The 15,193-nt window shown below is 38.6% G+C and overlaps 1 protein-coding gene across 1 annotated transcript; it reads right to left on the bottom strand.

Annotated features, from left to right (window-relative positions):
- Positions 1–744: 744 nt before the first annotated feature.
- On the bottom strand, positions 745–14,911 carry igsf5a (immunoglobulin superfamily, member 5a). Its single transcript, XM_026182695.2, has 9 exons — positions 14,777–14,911; positions 12,303–12,393; positions 10,134–10,442; positions 7,651–7,935; positions 4,819–4,938; positions 4,655–4,679; positions 4,454–4,548; positions 4,182–4,222; positions 745–1,153 (listed from the first exon to the last, which is right to left on the bottom strand). The coding sequence occupies exons 2-9, from the start codon at positions 12,358–12,360 to the stop codon at positions 1,058–1,060; spliced, it is 1,029 nt and encodes a 342-aa protein (XP_026038480.2). The 5' UTR covers positions 12,361–12,393; positions 14,777–14,911; the 3' UTR covers positions 745–1,057.
- Positions 14,912–15,193: the final 282 nt, after the last annotated feature.

Here is a 15,193-nt window from a genome sequence, read left to right as displayed (position 1 = left end):
ATTACGGCAAGGCTGGGATGGTCAATTTGGTAAAGTAAATCCGTTGGGCATCTTTCTTTGCCTTTAGACAATAATTCTGATGGCAAAAGAGCCAAACGGGACAGGCAGAAATAAATAAATAAATAAATAAATAAATTTGTATTTGCTCTCATTCAAACATGGTCCAATCTGGCCCAAACTTCCCACATGTGATAAGGCTCCGCCCCTGAAAACATTTCAACTGCCATATTTGACATTGGTGACAGCGCCACCTAGTGGAAACAGGAAATGTCATGTTTAACACTTTGGGATACAGAGTAGAGGTGGGTGACCCGAGCAACCTTAACTAAATTTGTCCAGGAAAAGCCTTAAGAAGTTGGTCTTGGGCTACATTGAAAACTGAGTTTTTGTCAGAGGGTGTGACCCTGGCAAAATGACGAATTTCTATTTTGCACCATGACAAATAAAATTGCTATAACTCAAAGAAATCGTGTACTCATGCAATATCTGAGCAAAGGATACTTTGGTATGGAGGCTGGAACAACAAGGAATTGAACTGCCAAACCTCCAGTTAGTAGATGACTTGCTCCACCTCATGAGCTACAACCACCGCAAACTGCCCGTGCACAGCAGCTGGCTAATAACTTATACATGTGAAACTGCCATGTCATTCTCAAAGTAACCATTTAAAACAGGTTTTAATAATGTTTTTTAAAATAGACAACTCTTCAGAGAACAATTGCTTTACAAGTAAGGAGATGCAAATTAGGGGATTTAGAAGTTTAATCACTTTCATCACTTTTGAATATTTAAATTCACATAATGTTACAATAAAAATGTACACAATTCGTATATATATCGCAGGGTTATATGATTTCTTCTCTACAATAAATTATGGAGGATTTAAAATCTGCATGGCCACCTGAGGCTACAGCCTTCACACTACATCAGTCTTTGGTTTGAGCAGATCCAGTCATTCACATCACCTTTTATCCAGACAAAGCCGAGCACCGTTTAGATGCTGTGCAGGTTTGTTCCCAGGCTCGCAAGCATTCAGAGACGTGTCCTCTGTTTGTCCTCACACAATCGTGGCGTGTCTGTGTTTTATGAAGCCTGGATCCTCAAAATTGTAGAAGGCACCACCTGCTTGTGCACTGTTTGCCACAGTAGATACCTAAAAATCAAAAACAGCAAAATTTAACATTATAAATAATAATAAATCCAAAATTTTCTTTCAACATTTTCATCAACCTATATTCCTGTGTGTTACTTTAAAATCTATACAACACATTAATCATATTCCTCCTCTGAACACGTAATCAGCTTGGAAATACTGCAATGTAACTGTGGTCTTGAATAACATCTTTGTTTATTGGGTGCGTCATTCAAAACTTAAATTAGTTGCATGGTAAAACAGTGACTCATCCATTTGTGCCCTGCCTGCTAAAGTACATGGAAAAATTAACATGTTCATAATTATGGAGAATATATTTTCACGTGGTTGAATGCAGAAGTGAAGCCACATGAATACATTATCATGTTTGCTCATTTACCAGAGCAAAATGATCTGAATTAATCAAAACTGTCTCAGCATTTCCAAAGGCACACAGCATGACTAAGCAAAATTTGGACTGTAATGTACGCCACCTGTGTCAAGTGTTCTGCCCAGTGTTACTCACTGTGGTTTATGTAAAGAATATGGTTCCAAAGATCAGATGGATTCAATACTAGAAAAACTGGTGTTCTATTGTGTGATCCATGAGATGACATTACAGCATGAAACAAAGATTGAACTGTGAAAAAAACGATGCTTCTCTACAGGTTGGCTTTGCCACAGGAAGTAGAGCAGGTCAGCTGATGGTTTGATTCCTGGCTGCTTCAGTCTGAATAGCAAAATGTCAAAGTATCCTCGAGCAAGACACTGAACCCCAAGCGTTCACTGGAGTATGATGACATTATGAAGACAGACTTGAACCACTTAAGCATACAAACTGCTGCTGCTTGACTGGAAAAGCTCTATTTAAGGGAGGCATTATACATTTTATCGCATGATATCTTTTGAAAGTCCAGAGGGAACATCTAAAAAAGTAGGTCAAATATTTAGTTGGACTCAAGGATAAAACGGTTCGGTCGAAGCACAACCATAACTCGAGAATTCACGATGACAAACTTAAAAGGCAATCAGGTTTATTCAAACAAGCATCTAAAATCATGACGTGATGAGAGTTCATATTTTAGGCTGAAGATCCAGACAGAAAATAGACTTCACTATGTGGTGCTGACAGTGAACTGTGAAGCAATGATTGCTGTTTAGCTAGTATTGTGGCTCTACCTAAGGTAACTGCAGTAACTCTGAGTCAGTTAACAAAGAGATCAACATTTTTTGTTTCTCATTAAAATGTCCTGAAGCATTTACAGATAAACTGCTGTTCTCTATAATATCAGTGAAATATCTCAACATCTACTGAATGGATTAGCATAGCAGTGACACATGACCTTGAGTCATCATGTGATCAAAATGAACATTTTCAAGGTAATTCAAGTATTTTTCCCCCACAAAAAAACCTGCAAATTAGCCCGTGTCCTACTTTATATTTACCCTTAAACAAAGGCTATGTTCACACTGCAGGCGAAAGCGCATCAAATCCGATTTTTTTGACCCTATGCTGTCATGGTCCTGGGTCGTTGACCCAGCGTTTTGTGTTTTGTGACTATTTCCCTCTGTTCTAGTTATTCTGTGTCCTCCCCCCTTGTGTCCGGTTCGGGTTCTAGATTTCCTGTTTTACTTTGTAGGTCTGTGTCTCGTTATGCCCATTAAGTTCCAGCTGTGTCCCCTCCTGTGTGCCATTTCCTCATTACCTGGTGTGTGTATTTATAGTTGGTGTCTGCCTGTGCTCCTCGTCGGCTCGTCTGCACTCATCCGTGTATTTCTGCGTATCTCTGCATTCATCTGCGTTCCATGGTGTCCTGTCTCTGCGTCCCTCTGCCCCGCACCCCCTTTGTACGGTCTCAGGTTTGCTATTTAGTTTCTCCCAGTTTAGGTTTCCGTTTGTAAAGTACTCATACCTCGTTGCCTGTTTTTGTCACCGCCACCTTTGTAAATAAAACATCACTCGTATCATCAGTTTGCTGCATCTTGGGTCCTCCTTTTCCTCCACACCACACGGCTCCCTCCGCCAGCCGTGACATATGCGACCCATATCCGATCATGGTGTGACAGTGTGAACGGCACAAATCCGATATTTTCAAATCCGATCTGGGTCACTTTCATATGTGGTACTGAATCCGATACATATCCGATGTTTTAGAAAGCGACTGCTGTTTGAACGGTCAGGTCGCATTAAATCCGTCTTTTACGTCACTGACACAAGACAGACGCCAATTATCAGCTCCGGGGAAGCGCCCGAGAACACATCGCGAACGAGCTCTTCCTGGCCATCCAGTGTAGATGTCAGCGAAACTGTTGGGAAGACAACGTTGGAGAAACGTGAACATTTTCTTTGTACTGTATAATCTGCAGATTCTGACAGAAATCTGCAACTATCCTTTGAAGCACCGCTCCTCTAAAACAGCAATAAGGATCATTATTAGGTTATTTACATTATTATGTAAATAACAAAATAACTTCAAGCAAAAATCGGGAAACATGAAGTCCGAAGTCTTTATATTAAGGCCATCAGTCAAACAATACTGTTTGCTCTGGGTCTAAACAGAGCGCGTCGTGTGTGACGTCTTCTTTTGCGCGTGCGGCCGCTTTGAGCGTTCACACTAGAGCGCGTTTGCTGTCGCATTTTATTTGTAGTGTGAACGAGCAGACAAAAAAATCGGATTTGATCAAAAAATCGGAATTGAGCATCAAGACCTGCAGTGTGAACGTAGCCAAATAGTAGTTTGCTAATATGCTACAGCTTTACTGGGCTGCTAGCACGGAAGACATAGACGAGAACTGTAACACATCTTTGCTCTTCGCTTCCACCAAAGTCACCAGTACAGTGCAGCTGTAAGAAAAGGAGTTGTAAGAAAGTCACAAACCCAACAAAACTGCTTTCTATTGTCCAATAACAGTCCTGTGATTGATTGGTGAGCTGTCTGCCTGACGGCCTATTAACCCATCCCAATGTCAGCTTGGACAGGCTGATATGCTAGCATGTTTACTGCTGCATAAAACCCAGACCAGGATCTAAATTACTGGAGCTATTTACCTGGAATAAGCCATTGTCAGTGATTTCACTGGTAGGAACACCTGCGAAGAGAGAAGCAAAACAGGAAAAGAAGGATGGATCAGCAACTATGCAAAAAAATGTAAAGATTCAAAGTGTATCAGATGGTTTTGGATAATTGGATTACCTCTAAGATTGTTCAGAGATTTCCACCAAAGAGCAAAGTACAAGAACAAGTACCCTTTTATCTGTTAGATACTGGTACAGTACACGAGTAACTTCTTAAAGGCTTGTGTGTTTGTGTTCAGTCTTACTTGTCTGACCCTCCGGCACATATGCTGTGTTCACCTGTCCCTCTTTGTTTCTGGGTCCATGCACACCACTTAACTGGCTCTGTGTCCTCACTCTCCTACAGCACACAAATATGAACATCAGTCAGTTTTACTGTATGCTGAAAAAGGTTTATTAGCTAATAAATAAATTAAATGGCAGAATAATTTAAAATCGGCTTTTACCTCATTTCATCCTGATAGTTTGTTTCTAAAAACAGATTCACAAATACTTGTAGTTAACAAATGAAACAGTGACTTCTGTATTTGTGCTCATCATCTGTTAGTATAACATTTGTGATTGTGGGGACACAGAATCTACGTAGTTAATGACATAATGAGACCCTTACGTTTTTCTTTCCTGCGTTTGTAGCAGAACCAAATTCCAATGATGAGCAAAACCAGCAGAGCAAGACTTCCAAAGGACACAACCACAGCTATCAACACAGTCCAATTAGGCGGCTTGGGAGCTTTTGCAGAAGAAAGATCAGAAGTAAGAGAAAGTGATTCAAAGATTTAAAGCTGTTGTTATCACACTAAACTGTTCAATAAAAGCACCTAAAACGGAGGGAAAGGAATACATTTCTGCTTATTTAAAACTCAGTGTCCAAACTAATCCCTATGTATCTCATACTGTGCCTAGGTTCAATTCAATTCAATTCAGTTGTATTTATACAGCACCAAATCACAACAACAGTCGCCTCAAGGTGCTTTGTATGTAAGGTAGACCCTACAATAACACATACAGAGAAAACCCCAACAATCATATGACCCCCCATGAGCAAGCACACACCTATACACACACACACACATACACACACACTTCTTTTATGCTTTACACATTAAACTGCTTCATCTGATTGGTTATCGCTCACAAAACAAAAATATTTGAACAGAGACTGACATCCTGGCCACAGCACGACTGTGGTTCTCTTGACAAATGAGAACTGATGACAACCTTTGTGGTCTTTTCCTCTTCTCTGGGAGAGGCAAAAGCGTGGCGTGTTAAATTACATATTTAATTCTGCAGAACAGAATGTGAATGTCTAAAGCTTGCGTTAACTGGATACTTTTTCTGAGGCATCTAACAAAAAACCTAAAAGGTGTGGGAACTAGATGAGTATAATACCAACTCAAGAATTAGTCCTGTGGCACTGCATAATGACAGTGGACATGACCATATTAGGTATATCTCTTCTTACTGACATCATACAGAGACAAGATTCAAAAAACCTAAGATTGGGCATTCAGAACAGTCCGTAGCTGTTATTCTACTCTATTTATTTGAAGCAGGACGCTTTACTTCCTGGTAGAAATGTCACTTCTCCCTCTTTGCATATTACAGCATAGAATCCATGTGATATCTGTGTCCTCTTGGCTGGCTCCAAACATTCAGGGCTATTGGTGTTAGGGTAATTACTCTACGTTATAAGTTGAATATTTCTTTTATTTGGTTTTTGTCTATTTATTTTTATTTTATTTTTTATCAGATCTGATAAATTATATATTTATGTCTATCTGTGGATTTTCACTTATTCATAAGATCTGAGCATACAGTAGAAGGATTCTGTTATACTGGCTAAGGCAAACAGTAATATATCATCATTCATGCTGTCGTGCTTTGTCAGGGTCATTCATTAAAGGAAGACCCTGCCGATTACTTCTAACACTGAAATCATTGTTAGGACCTTCATGTCCGAAGAAGTTTATGCACTTTTAGAGAATCTATCAGGCATAAATAAGCAAAGTGGAAAAAAAATCTCTCGCATTAATTGGAGAGAGTATATGTCTTATAATCCCATGTGAGATTTGCCTTCACACGGAAAAAAACGTGAAAATATAATTATCTCCTTATATGATTATAATATATCGGTGTAGGGTGTAATATGTTACAAAGTAATACATGCCTGTAATCACTTTATATTTTTCAGTAACATAGTAATGTGACATGTTACTAACATTCATTAGTTATCTGCATGCCGGGTGGATAGAAAGGAAAAAGAATCCAACAATAACATTTTTCTTCCTGCGCACTCTTGCAGCAGTCAGTGGATTTCAGGAGAAGGAAAATGGTTAGAGCTTTGACGCAAGCTTTTTGCTTGCTTAACAGGACACGAGCATCGTGGTAAACCAAACTGCATCCGGGAGAGAAACACATGTATTATCCTGCTAACAGAACTTTGGCGCTTTGAACTTTTGTCTCATCTGCACATAAAGCTCGCTAACACTAAGCTAGCTGCCTGTTCGTATTTCTAAAGCAGGATGACTGTGGCGATCACTTTGAAGTCTCTTAGGCTGGTTTTCATCTTTGTTTTATTGTTTTGTGTTCATACGTAAGAACTGAAAGAAAGATTGTTTTCATTAGGTTACACATGTGTATTGGTGTGCAGACAACAAGACAGTATAATTCAAGTAATTTTATTAAGTAATGACAAAGTAATGTAACAAGTAGTGTAACAAATTACTTTCTCCAGCGAGTAATAAAGTAACATACTGCATTACTTTTGAAGAAAACAGTAAGTAATGTAATACATTACTTTTTGTGAGTACCCTAATACATGGACAGTTTCCAGCTACACCACTGCCTCACATTGTGTCCATGACTGTCCAGACTTGACCTATGATAAAATTCTATTACATCATATTTACATTACCTGGTTAGACCTTTATTTTAGATTTGGTTTTAATTAGAAAAGTTTCAGTCATGCAAGTATGTTGTACAGTGTGTTTTGGAAGGTGACAGTTTATTGCTCTCTTGCTTTTAATCTCCTGAACCAAAATCGTCTGAAGTTCACCACGAGGGCACGTACATCTAACTCTTTTCTAAAAGTGTGATTTAAAACAGCTTTTAGATTTAAAAAGGGCAACATTTTGTTTTAGGTTTAGCAAAAAATAGTGCAGCATACCAAAGGTTTAATGAAAAATACTAACATCTTTGTTTTACACAGGGATCGCTTTGCACATAAAATGACAGTTTTCTGCTTGTCTGCACTCTGTGGTCAGACTGGCAGCATTGCAAAGGTAGTTGGAATTAAAGTGTAAAGTAGTGGCAGTAACACAAATAGAGGAAATGACTCAAAAACAGATCCTCTTGTTTCTGAAGGTAGCAGAAGTCACGGCTTGTAACTTCTTTGTTAAACATTTTCAACTTTATACACAAAAAGTAAGTAAGAGTTTCTTACCAACTACTAAGAAGAGAGACGTTGATTGCGGAGATGTCAGTGCTGGGATGCTCACCAAACATTTGACTGTCGTGTCTCTGACTGCCTGGAAGGTTAGTACACTGGTGGAGTTAAAGAAATCCCCATTATCTGTGAAGTTGTCCAGGGTGCTGTTCATAGCGTTACCATTTAGAGTCCATGTGACTGTAGGTTTGGGGTACCAACCAGCTGCTACACACTGGAACGTTACCTGCTGGTCATACATCACCTTCATGCTCGGTCCTGCGATGCTGATCGTACCGTTCTCTGAGAAAGACAGAGGAGAGTTTAGGTCCAGAAGAAAACCCATTTCTGACCTTATAATCAAAGAGTGGCGACAATGTGCTGTCCACAATAAATTCTTAGCTTCATGATTGGACCTGAAGAATAAACTGAAAAATATAGATGAAAGTTGTTCCCTATATTTAACATTGCCCTTAAAAAACACGAAAAGACCAAAAATCTGCAGTAAAGTCATGTAAGCAGAGATCGACTTCCTCATAACTTCCTCCAGCTGAGATTTAGAGATTCATGTTTAGCATAGAAGCCAATGTAGTAAATTAGTCAAACAACCAATAAACCACTGCCAAATGTTGATCGAGCTTAATTAAATTTTCACTCACTATATCTCTGAGAGTGAGCTATGTTATTTCCTCAAATTATCATTAAGCTGAGTGAAATAAATACTTCATCCTGCTCTAATAAATATACACCACAGAAACAAACCTGTGGCTATAAACAACTGCTGACAAATACACCTTGTACGCATGTGTGGATAATATTTTATAATAACTTCTTATATCTTAATAAGAAATTATTGTTTTCTAACAGCAGGCTTCATTTAACCAGATGTCTGGTCGCTATCTCATAAAAGACCCTCTCCTGGCACTCCTTTGTGTTATGTCGGGGCTTTGATTCTCTGTGTGCTTTATTAAATGCTGAAATGCAGTATTTGCCTGTTGACTTCTTTATTTTTTAAATATGTTACATAAAGGGACTGGGTGGAGGAAACTGTTGCAATGTTAGCGATCAGCAGTAGTCGATCCATGCACTACTCTAGTTCTCCCCTAAATGAGCCTTTGCTCCCTGTAAAACGTGTTCGGACCATTTGCACTTTTACAATTTTACCACGAAACCTGAAATATTAGCTTCTGTGTCAAAGTGACCCAGCTCTCATCTACAGTCTTTGACTACACCCCAAGTAATAGTTTTTAGAATCAGCTCAGAAGCACGACCGGGGGTACGGTCATCGTTTTCTTCAGCATAAGGTTATGCACTGATTTTATCCCCAGAGTTAAACTACCAATGCAAAGTTGGGCAGAACAAAATTTCCAGGGACTCTTTTTAATATGGACACTGGAAATTACCAGGTAACACATGGCCAGATCACCACGTGGGAGAAATAGGCAGGTGTAAAGATCAGCACGTCTTTGACAAGGGCTCGATCATTACAGGGGTGCTCCCATTCAGGAACTTGTATTGTTTCACTGTGAAACTCTCTTTAACCAGAATGTTCACTGCGAGTGTCCCTCGTTAATGTCCCCTTGCAGAAAAGCAATAAGATTCTAATCAACTTCACGAGACAGCTCTCCATCAGTGCTTCACAATCAATGTCCATTAATAGGCAGACCAGGACTCAGATTAACAACATATTTTACTCCGTACTGCTGTCTGTGTAAAAGCTTGTCTTCAGGCTGATTATCTGGAAAACTGCTAGATTCAACATCTGAGCTGAACACATGTCAGGGCTGAGCTCACATACAACTGAACTGCTGACACTTTTACAACCTTTCTAAATCTTTCTAAGCCTGCAACAAATTTATTGTACAGGGTTTTGTTTTTTGTTTTGGGGGAACACCTAAGGAATTATTTCAGTCACTGTTGCCACGGTTTCATTAGGTTTACACTTTGTTAAACTGGAAAATATAAAAGACTCGCTCGTTTTTTATAAATCCTGAAGTTCCACAACAATAACCCAGATAATTTATTCATAATTGTCAGCCAGGGTCTAAATAAACTGTTTAACTGGTTCATTTATGAGATCACTGCAACTCTGTGCATGCGTGATGCTAATTTTATCCAACTAGATTTATCAAATTAAAATAAAATAAAACAGGCTGGCCTGTTACCATCTAACATTCTGTCAGCGTCACAGAAATGGTCATTTCAACTTTCATTTTAGCTTTAAAGCTTTTTGTTTCTCTTTCTCATCAGATCTACTTTATGGTTAGACGCTGCTGCCAGAGGCCGTTGAGAAGCCTGAAAATCAGTGCTCACTGCTGTCCTCCAGAGTACACTCCAGTCATTACAACAATGGTGTGAAAATACAAGGAAAAGAAGGTAAAGACCTTGAAGGTAACATCCTCCTCTAGGTTTGACTGACTGCACATTGAGGTTAGAGGTCAACCGATACATGAATTAGGCTTTTAGATTTCAAAACGTCTGATACATGTTTACGAACCCACCTTGTACAGAAAGCTGTGCTGTTTTTTCTCCATATGACCCTTGAACCGCACAGGTGACGGGCCCGATCAGTGAGCGGCTGACATTATGGATGGTAAACTCCACACAACTGCTGTTATCACTGGAGCAGAATCTAGCTGAATACTGCTCTACTTGGAGTATTGTAGTGTTTCTACGGACCGTGAGGACCAGAAACTGTCCAACTGTCCAGGCCATGAATTCCCACAATCCGGTCACTCTGGCGATGAACTGGGCATCGGAGCCTTTAAACACTGCTGCAGTCATCGGCTCCAGCTGAAACTGGTCTGACACTGGTAGGTTTAAAAGAGAATAGATGTGAGGATTTGCAACCTTGTGTGGAACATAGAGGTGTTTCTGCACATTTTGTTTGACTAAATGAGCTCCTGTCACTGATGATCATATAAAACATATTTCTTTACTGTGATAATACCTTAATTCTGTGATTTAGAAAATACTTTTGGCCTTACTATATGAAATTTTTTTATTTAATATCATGATCTCAAAGTGTATGTAACATTTACTTAAAAGGGCCACATTCATTCTTAGGTAAGGTTTGAATTTGCTTTAAATACACATTCTTCTTCATGTAATATAATAATAAAATATTGGAGATATTCTTTTGAGATTCTGCTGTGTGTTGACATGATTGCATTACAACATCTCCAAAGATTGCAACCAGTTATATCTCCAATCATATCAAATCCTAAAAATGTTCCACTGAATTTTGATTCAGTGGATTTTAACTTGTTCTAACGTTTGATGTGAAACTGCCTGAAGCTCCTGCATATGCAGGGTTTTAAACTCTACGCTGGCACATAATAGCTGTTTGGATAAATGCATAAATATGCATAAGTATACAAAGTAACTCTGGTATTAACTGACGTTTTAACTACAGTAGACTATTATGAAAGGTGTATAAAGGTGTGGTGTTGGCAAATCACAACATTTTAAACACAAATGCTAAAAAAATACAAGTGAAATATGGAAGTGACATCAATCAGTGAAGAACTTTTCCTTGTCACAGGACAATGGCAATGCATGCTGCAGGCTATACAGGTACATACTGCTTTTTTTTCAATATGGTGCTTGAGAGCTGTTTGCTCAAGGTAAGTAAATATCACAAAGGCCATTGGTTTTGTTGTGTTGGCTTTTGACAAGGCTGAAAGTTAAACACAGCACAAAACAGGACTGATCCTTCAATTGATAAGCATCAAAGCTGACATTGTAAAATATTTTCTCGCTGTTGTTCAAACCTAGAAGGAAGATTTTCCTTGTTAGTCACATTATTAAACAAATGTCTGAGCACGGCTGTTGACATGTTACTGAAATTATAGATTTGATCAGTTTTTCCCCCAAGACTGCATCATAGGTAAAGACTGATCCTTTGTAATAGCGAGAGGTTCAAACATGCTGTGGAAATATAAGTTTCAGAAACATTTGCTACATAGTCACCATAGTTACACAGTACCACAAGCTGGAATCAGACATCAGAGGTTTGTTTTATCTGACAACAAATAAAGCACATCCAGGGATATGTTTGTACTTGTCAGGTCACTCGATTCATTCTTGTGAAGAACGGCAAAGCTGGATCACGTATTTCCCTGCAGATCTCACAGCCCCAGACTGACTCCATGATCTTATGACTACACTGATCAATAAAGCTGATTGTTATTGTTCATTTATTGGCTGTCTTGGAAAAGAATCCTGAAACCGCAATGTGAGTCTAACAATTTGTGGCTCTGAGGTCCACTATGAGCTTAGCATGTAAAAGGATATAAAATTATATGAGGTTTACTCTCTCTACAGTGTGCTTTTAACCAAAGTTCCTAATTCAGCGCAGCGTTCAGTGTCTTTTTCAGTGTGTGGAGTGAAACCATGTGCCTGGTGCGGTTTCTATATGAGAAATGTGGACATGCCTCAAAATCTATCAGCTCTAACTGTGATATCTGAGGTGGAAGCTCTGATCATGTTGTTCTCCTGTGTATTTTCTCTTGAGATTACACTGTCCGTAATTATTTTGTTCTTCACATCAAAGAAAGCTGCTCCATATTTTGAGGTTTCCCCCTCTTGTTGTTATTGGGCAGGTCTGCTACTGACATGCAACAAAAATAAAACTTGGAAGTCATTGACAAAATGAAATGAATACTCACCTCCCATCGTGCAGGGTAATAAACAGATGAAGAAGAGAGAGGCCCAGGAGACAGTCATGGTAGTGCTTATCTCAAAGATGGGGACAGGCGGCTGTAATGAGCAGCAACAAGAACTCAGCAACTCAAAAATGAAAAATGTTCCTGAATGTTTCTAAAATGACTGTTGGACATGCTTAAGCACAAAGTTAAACTTCAAGTAAATAACTCAAAACTACAAATATAACAAAGGACAGCACTCAGGTATCGTCGTCACTGTCTGGGATTATGTTAAACAGTCTTGTTATAAGGTCCACTGCCCTCTCTCCTGGACATACCTCCACAGGTGCTTTCACACTCTTCATCCCCTTCACAGCTGGCCTCACTTCCTCCTTACTCTGCTTCCTCATTCACTAACTGTCCTTCATCCAGCCTCCTCTCTCTTTCATTTTATCATTCATTAGCTCAGTTCCAGCACAATTCTTTGACCTATTAGTACATTTCCACCTCTATCTTTGTTCGCTTTCCTCTATCCAGAGGAAACACTGAATGCCTTCTTGCTAGTTTCCCTCAGCAGTAAAGCTTTAATTTCCCTGTAACCCTTCACTGCCACCCAGAGCTTGTCTCAACTCCTCCATGAACTCTGAGCAACAGTCTTCTCTTCTTAACTTCCACCCTTTAATAGATCCTTTAATACTGCCTTCACTTGCTTCTTTGTCTTGATGTCCAAACGTATCATAGATGTAGAACACCATGTGATATTGCCCAGCTACATTCTGGCCTGCCACCACACCTTGCCTCCTCCTATCTCTTTAAGTTTGCACTCACTGCATGTGATGTAGTCGTCCTGTGTACACCTTGTTTCCCTCTCATACATCACCCATCCCTCTTCTCAAAGTGTTCCCCACAGTCATTTCCATTCTTTTTCCAAAATCCACCATCTGTCCATCTGCATTTATCTCCTTAACACAGTACCTACCTAACACCTCTGTTCCCCTCCACTACATGTCTATTAAGGTTTGCTTAAATCAAACTTCAATAGACAAAAGATTTTTTGTTTTTATCACTTCATCCAGCTTATTGTACAATTCCTCTCTCTCTAACTGACAATTCAATCTGACCTGTGGGGCATACAAACTGACAACATTCAACAATTCCCAATCCACACAATTTGTAATTAGAAACTTGTGATCCTAAAAATAGTCCCATGATATAATGAGCAAAAGAACTTAAATCTTGTTAAAACATAAGTAAACTGACACAAAAAACTATCTGAAACAGAGAATTTTAAAGCAATGAAAAGTAGAAAACTGAAATTTGAAACATTTAGTTGATTTAAACGTTTGTTGATCCATTGAAGTTTTGTAACTCTTTATTCTCAACAAAATATTTTTAAAAAGAAAAGCAGTCAGACTAAATAGTTCTAATATAATATAATATAATATAATATAATATAATATAATATAATATAATATAATATAATATAATATCAGAGTGGGGAAGGTTACGTTTAAAATGTATTCCACTACAGATTACAGTATACAGAATGGCACTAAATGTAGTTTGTAACATATTCCGTTAAGTTACTCAGTGTGAGTAACGTATTCTGAATACGTTGGATTACTTGATATATTGTCATGATTTTTACAACTATGTAATGTACTATTACTGTGTGATTTATTAATATTACCAAGCTAACATTGTTAGCTGGTGTTAGCTGAGGTGCTGTTAGACTTGATGGATAACATTAACAACCTGCTAGCTGCAAACAATCATGTGCTCCTCTGAAAGCAGTACCAACTAGATGTTTAAATCTTAATATAAATGAGCAACAGTAGGGTGGACATTAGGTAAGGCTGTAGGTTTTGCAGAGATCTCGTATAGAAAACAATTTTTGTATCAGTATTGTGTTTTCTTTCTGTCTGCTTTCAACATGACCCAGGCAGCAACCACAACTAAAACCTGGTGGAGTCCTTCGATGCTGAGAGCAGCTTGCAATGCAAACTGAATTTGCATTGCACGGTCAGATTTCGCCCATCCCTTTCTTTTTTGTATGTGAAGTGGTGACGGAATTTCCAAGTAAGAAATGGATTCCTGCCCGTGCGCTGCTGGCTGCGTTGCGCTGGCTTCGGGTCGCCAACATCAAGCGCTTATAGAGCCTCTTATTGCGTGTTTTGTTTGGGTTTCATGCATTCCGTTAGTTCCCAACACTGAATATAATATAATATAATATAATATAATATAATATAATATAATATAATATAATATAATATAATAGTTCTATTAGCGCTATATCGCTAATTATTATTACTAATTGTCACTTATTTGCTCACGGCAGAGCCAGGCTGTTCTGTAATACGTTTTACACTTGCTGTGAAGTTTTCCACTCTTTGCTGTTTTGATATATAAATGTAAAAATCATCTCAGTTTTGAATCTTTTCATTAATATTTAAAAAAAATCCCCAGAAATAGAAACATCTTCAATTAGATCAACTTACTGTGTGATACTTCCAGTCGTGGGTCGTGGCGGGTGCCGTGGATCAACGCTTCATTTCCTGAAACGGCAGGTGAGCAGCGCTGTGGCTGACTCCACCTGCGACTCTCACAGGGAGCAAAGTTCAAACCTGGTCACTGAAACATGCCCTTATCAGCTTACCTGTCAGTGAGTAATAATGTCCCAAACATCCACTCGGGGTGGATGTGAAGTAAGGCAAGGCAAGGCAAGTTTATTTGTATAGCACAATTCAACAACAAGGTGATTCAAAGTGCTTTACAGAGACATTAGAAACAAGAACAAATAAAAAGCATGATTTAAAATTGAATAAAACAAGCAAATAAACTAACTAACTAATTAGCAAACAAACAAACAAACAACAGTATATAAAATCAAAACAGATAAAATCAGAACAGTAGAT

The sequence above is a fragment of the Astatotilapia calliptera genome, chromosome 10 (assembly GCF_964374335.1).
Source record: "Astatotilapia calliptera chromosome 10, fAstCal68.1, whole genome shotgun sequence".
Classification (NCBI taxonomy): Eukaryota; Metazoa; Chordata; class Actinopteri; order Cichliformes; family Cichlidae; genus Astatotilapia; species Astatotilapia calliptera.
Note: the sequence above shows the minus strand (reverse complement) of the source record. Positions and strands in the feature narration are given on the sequence as shown.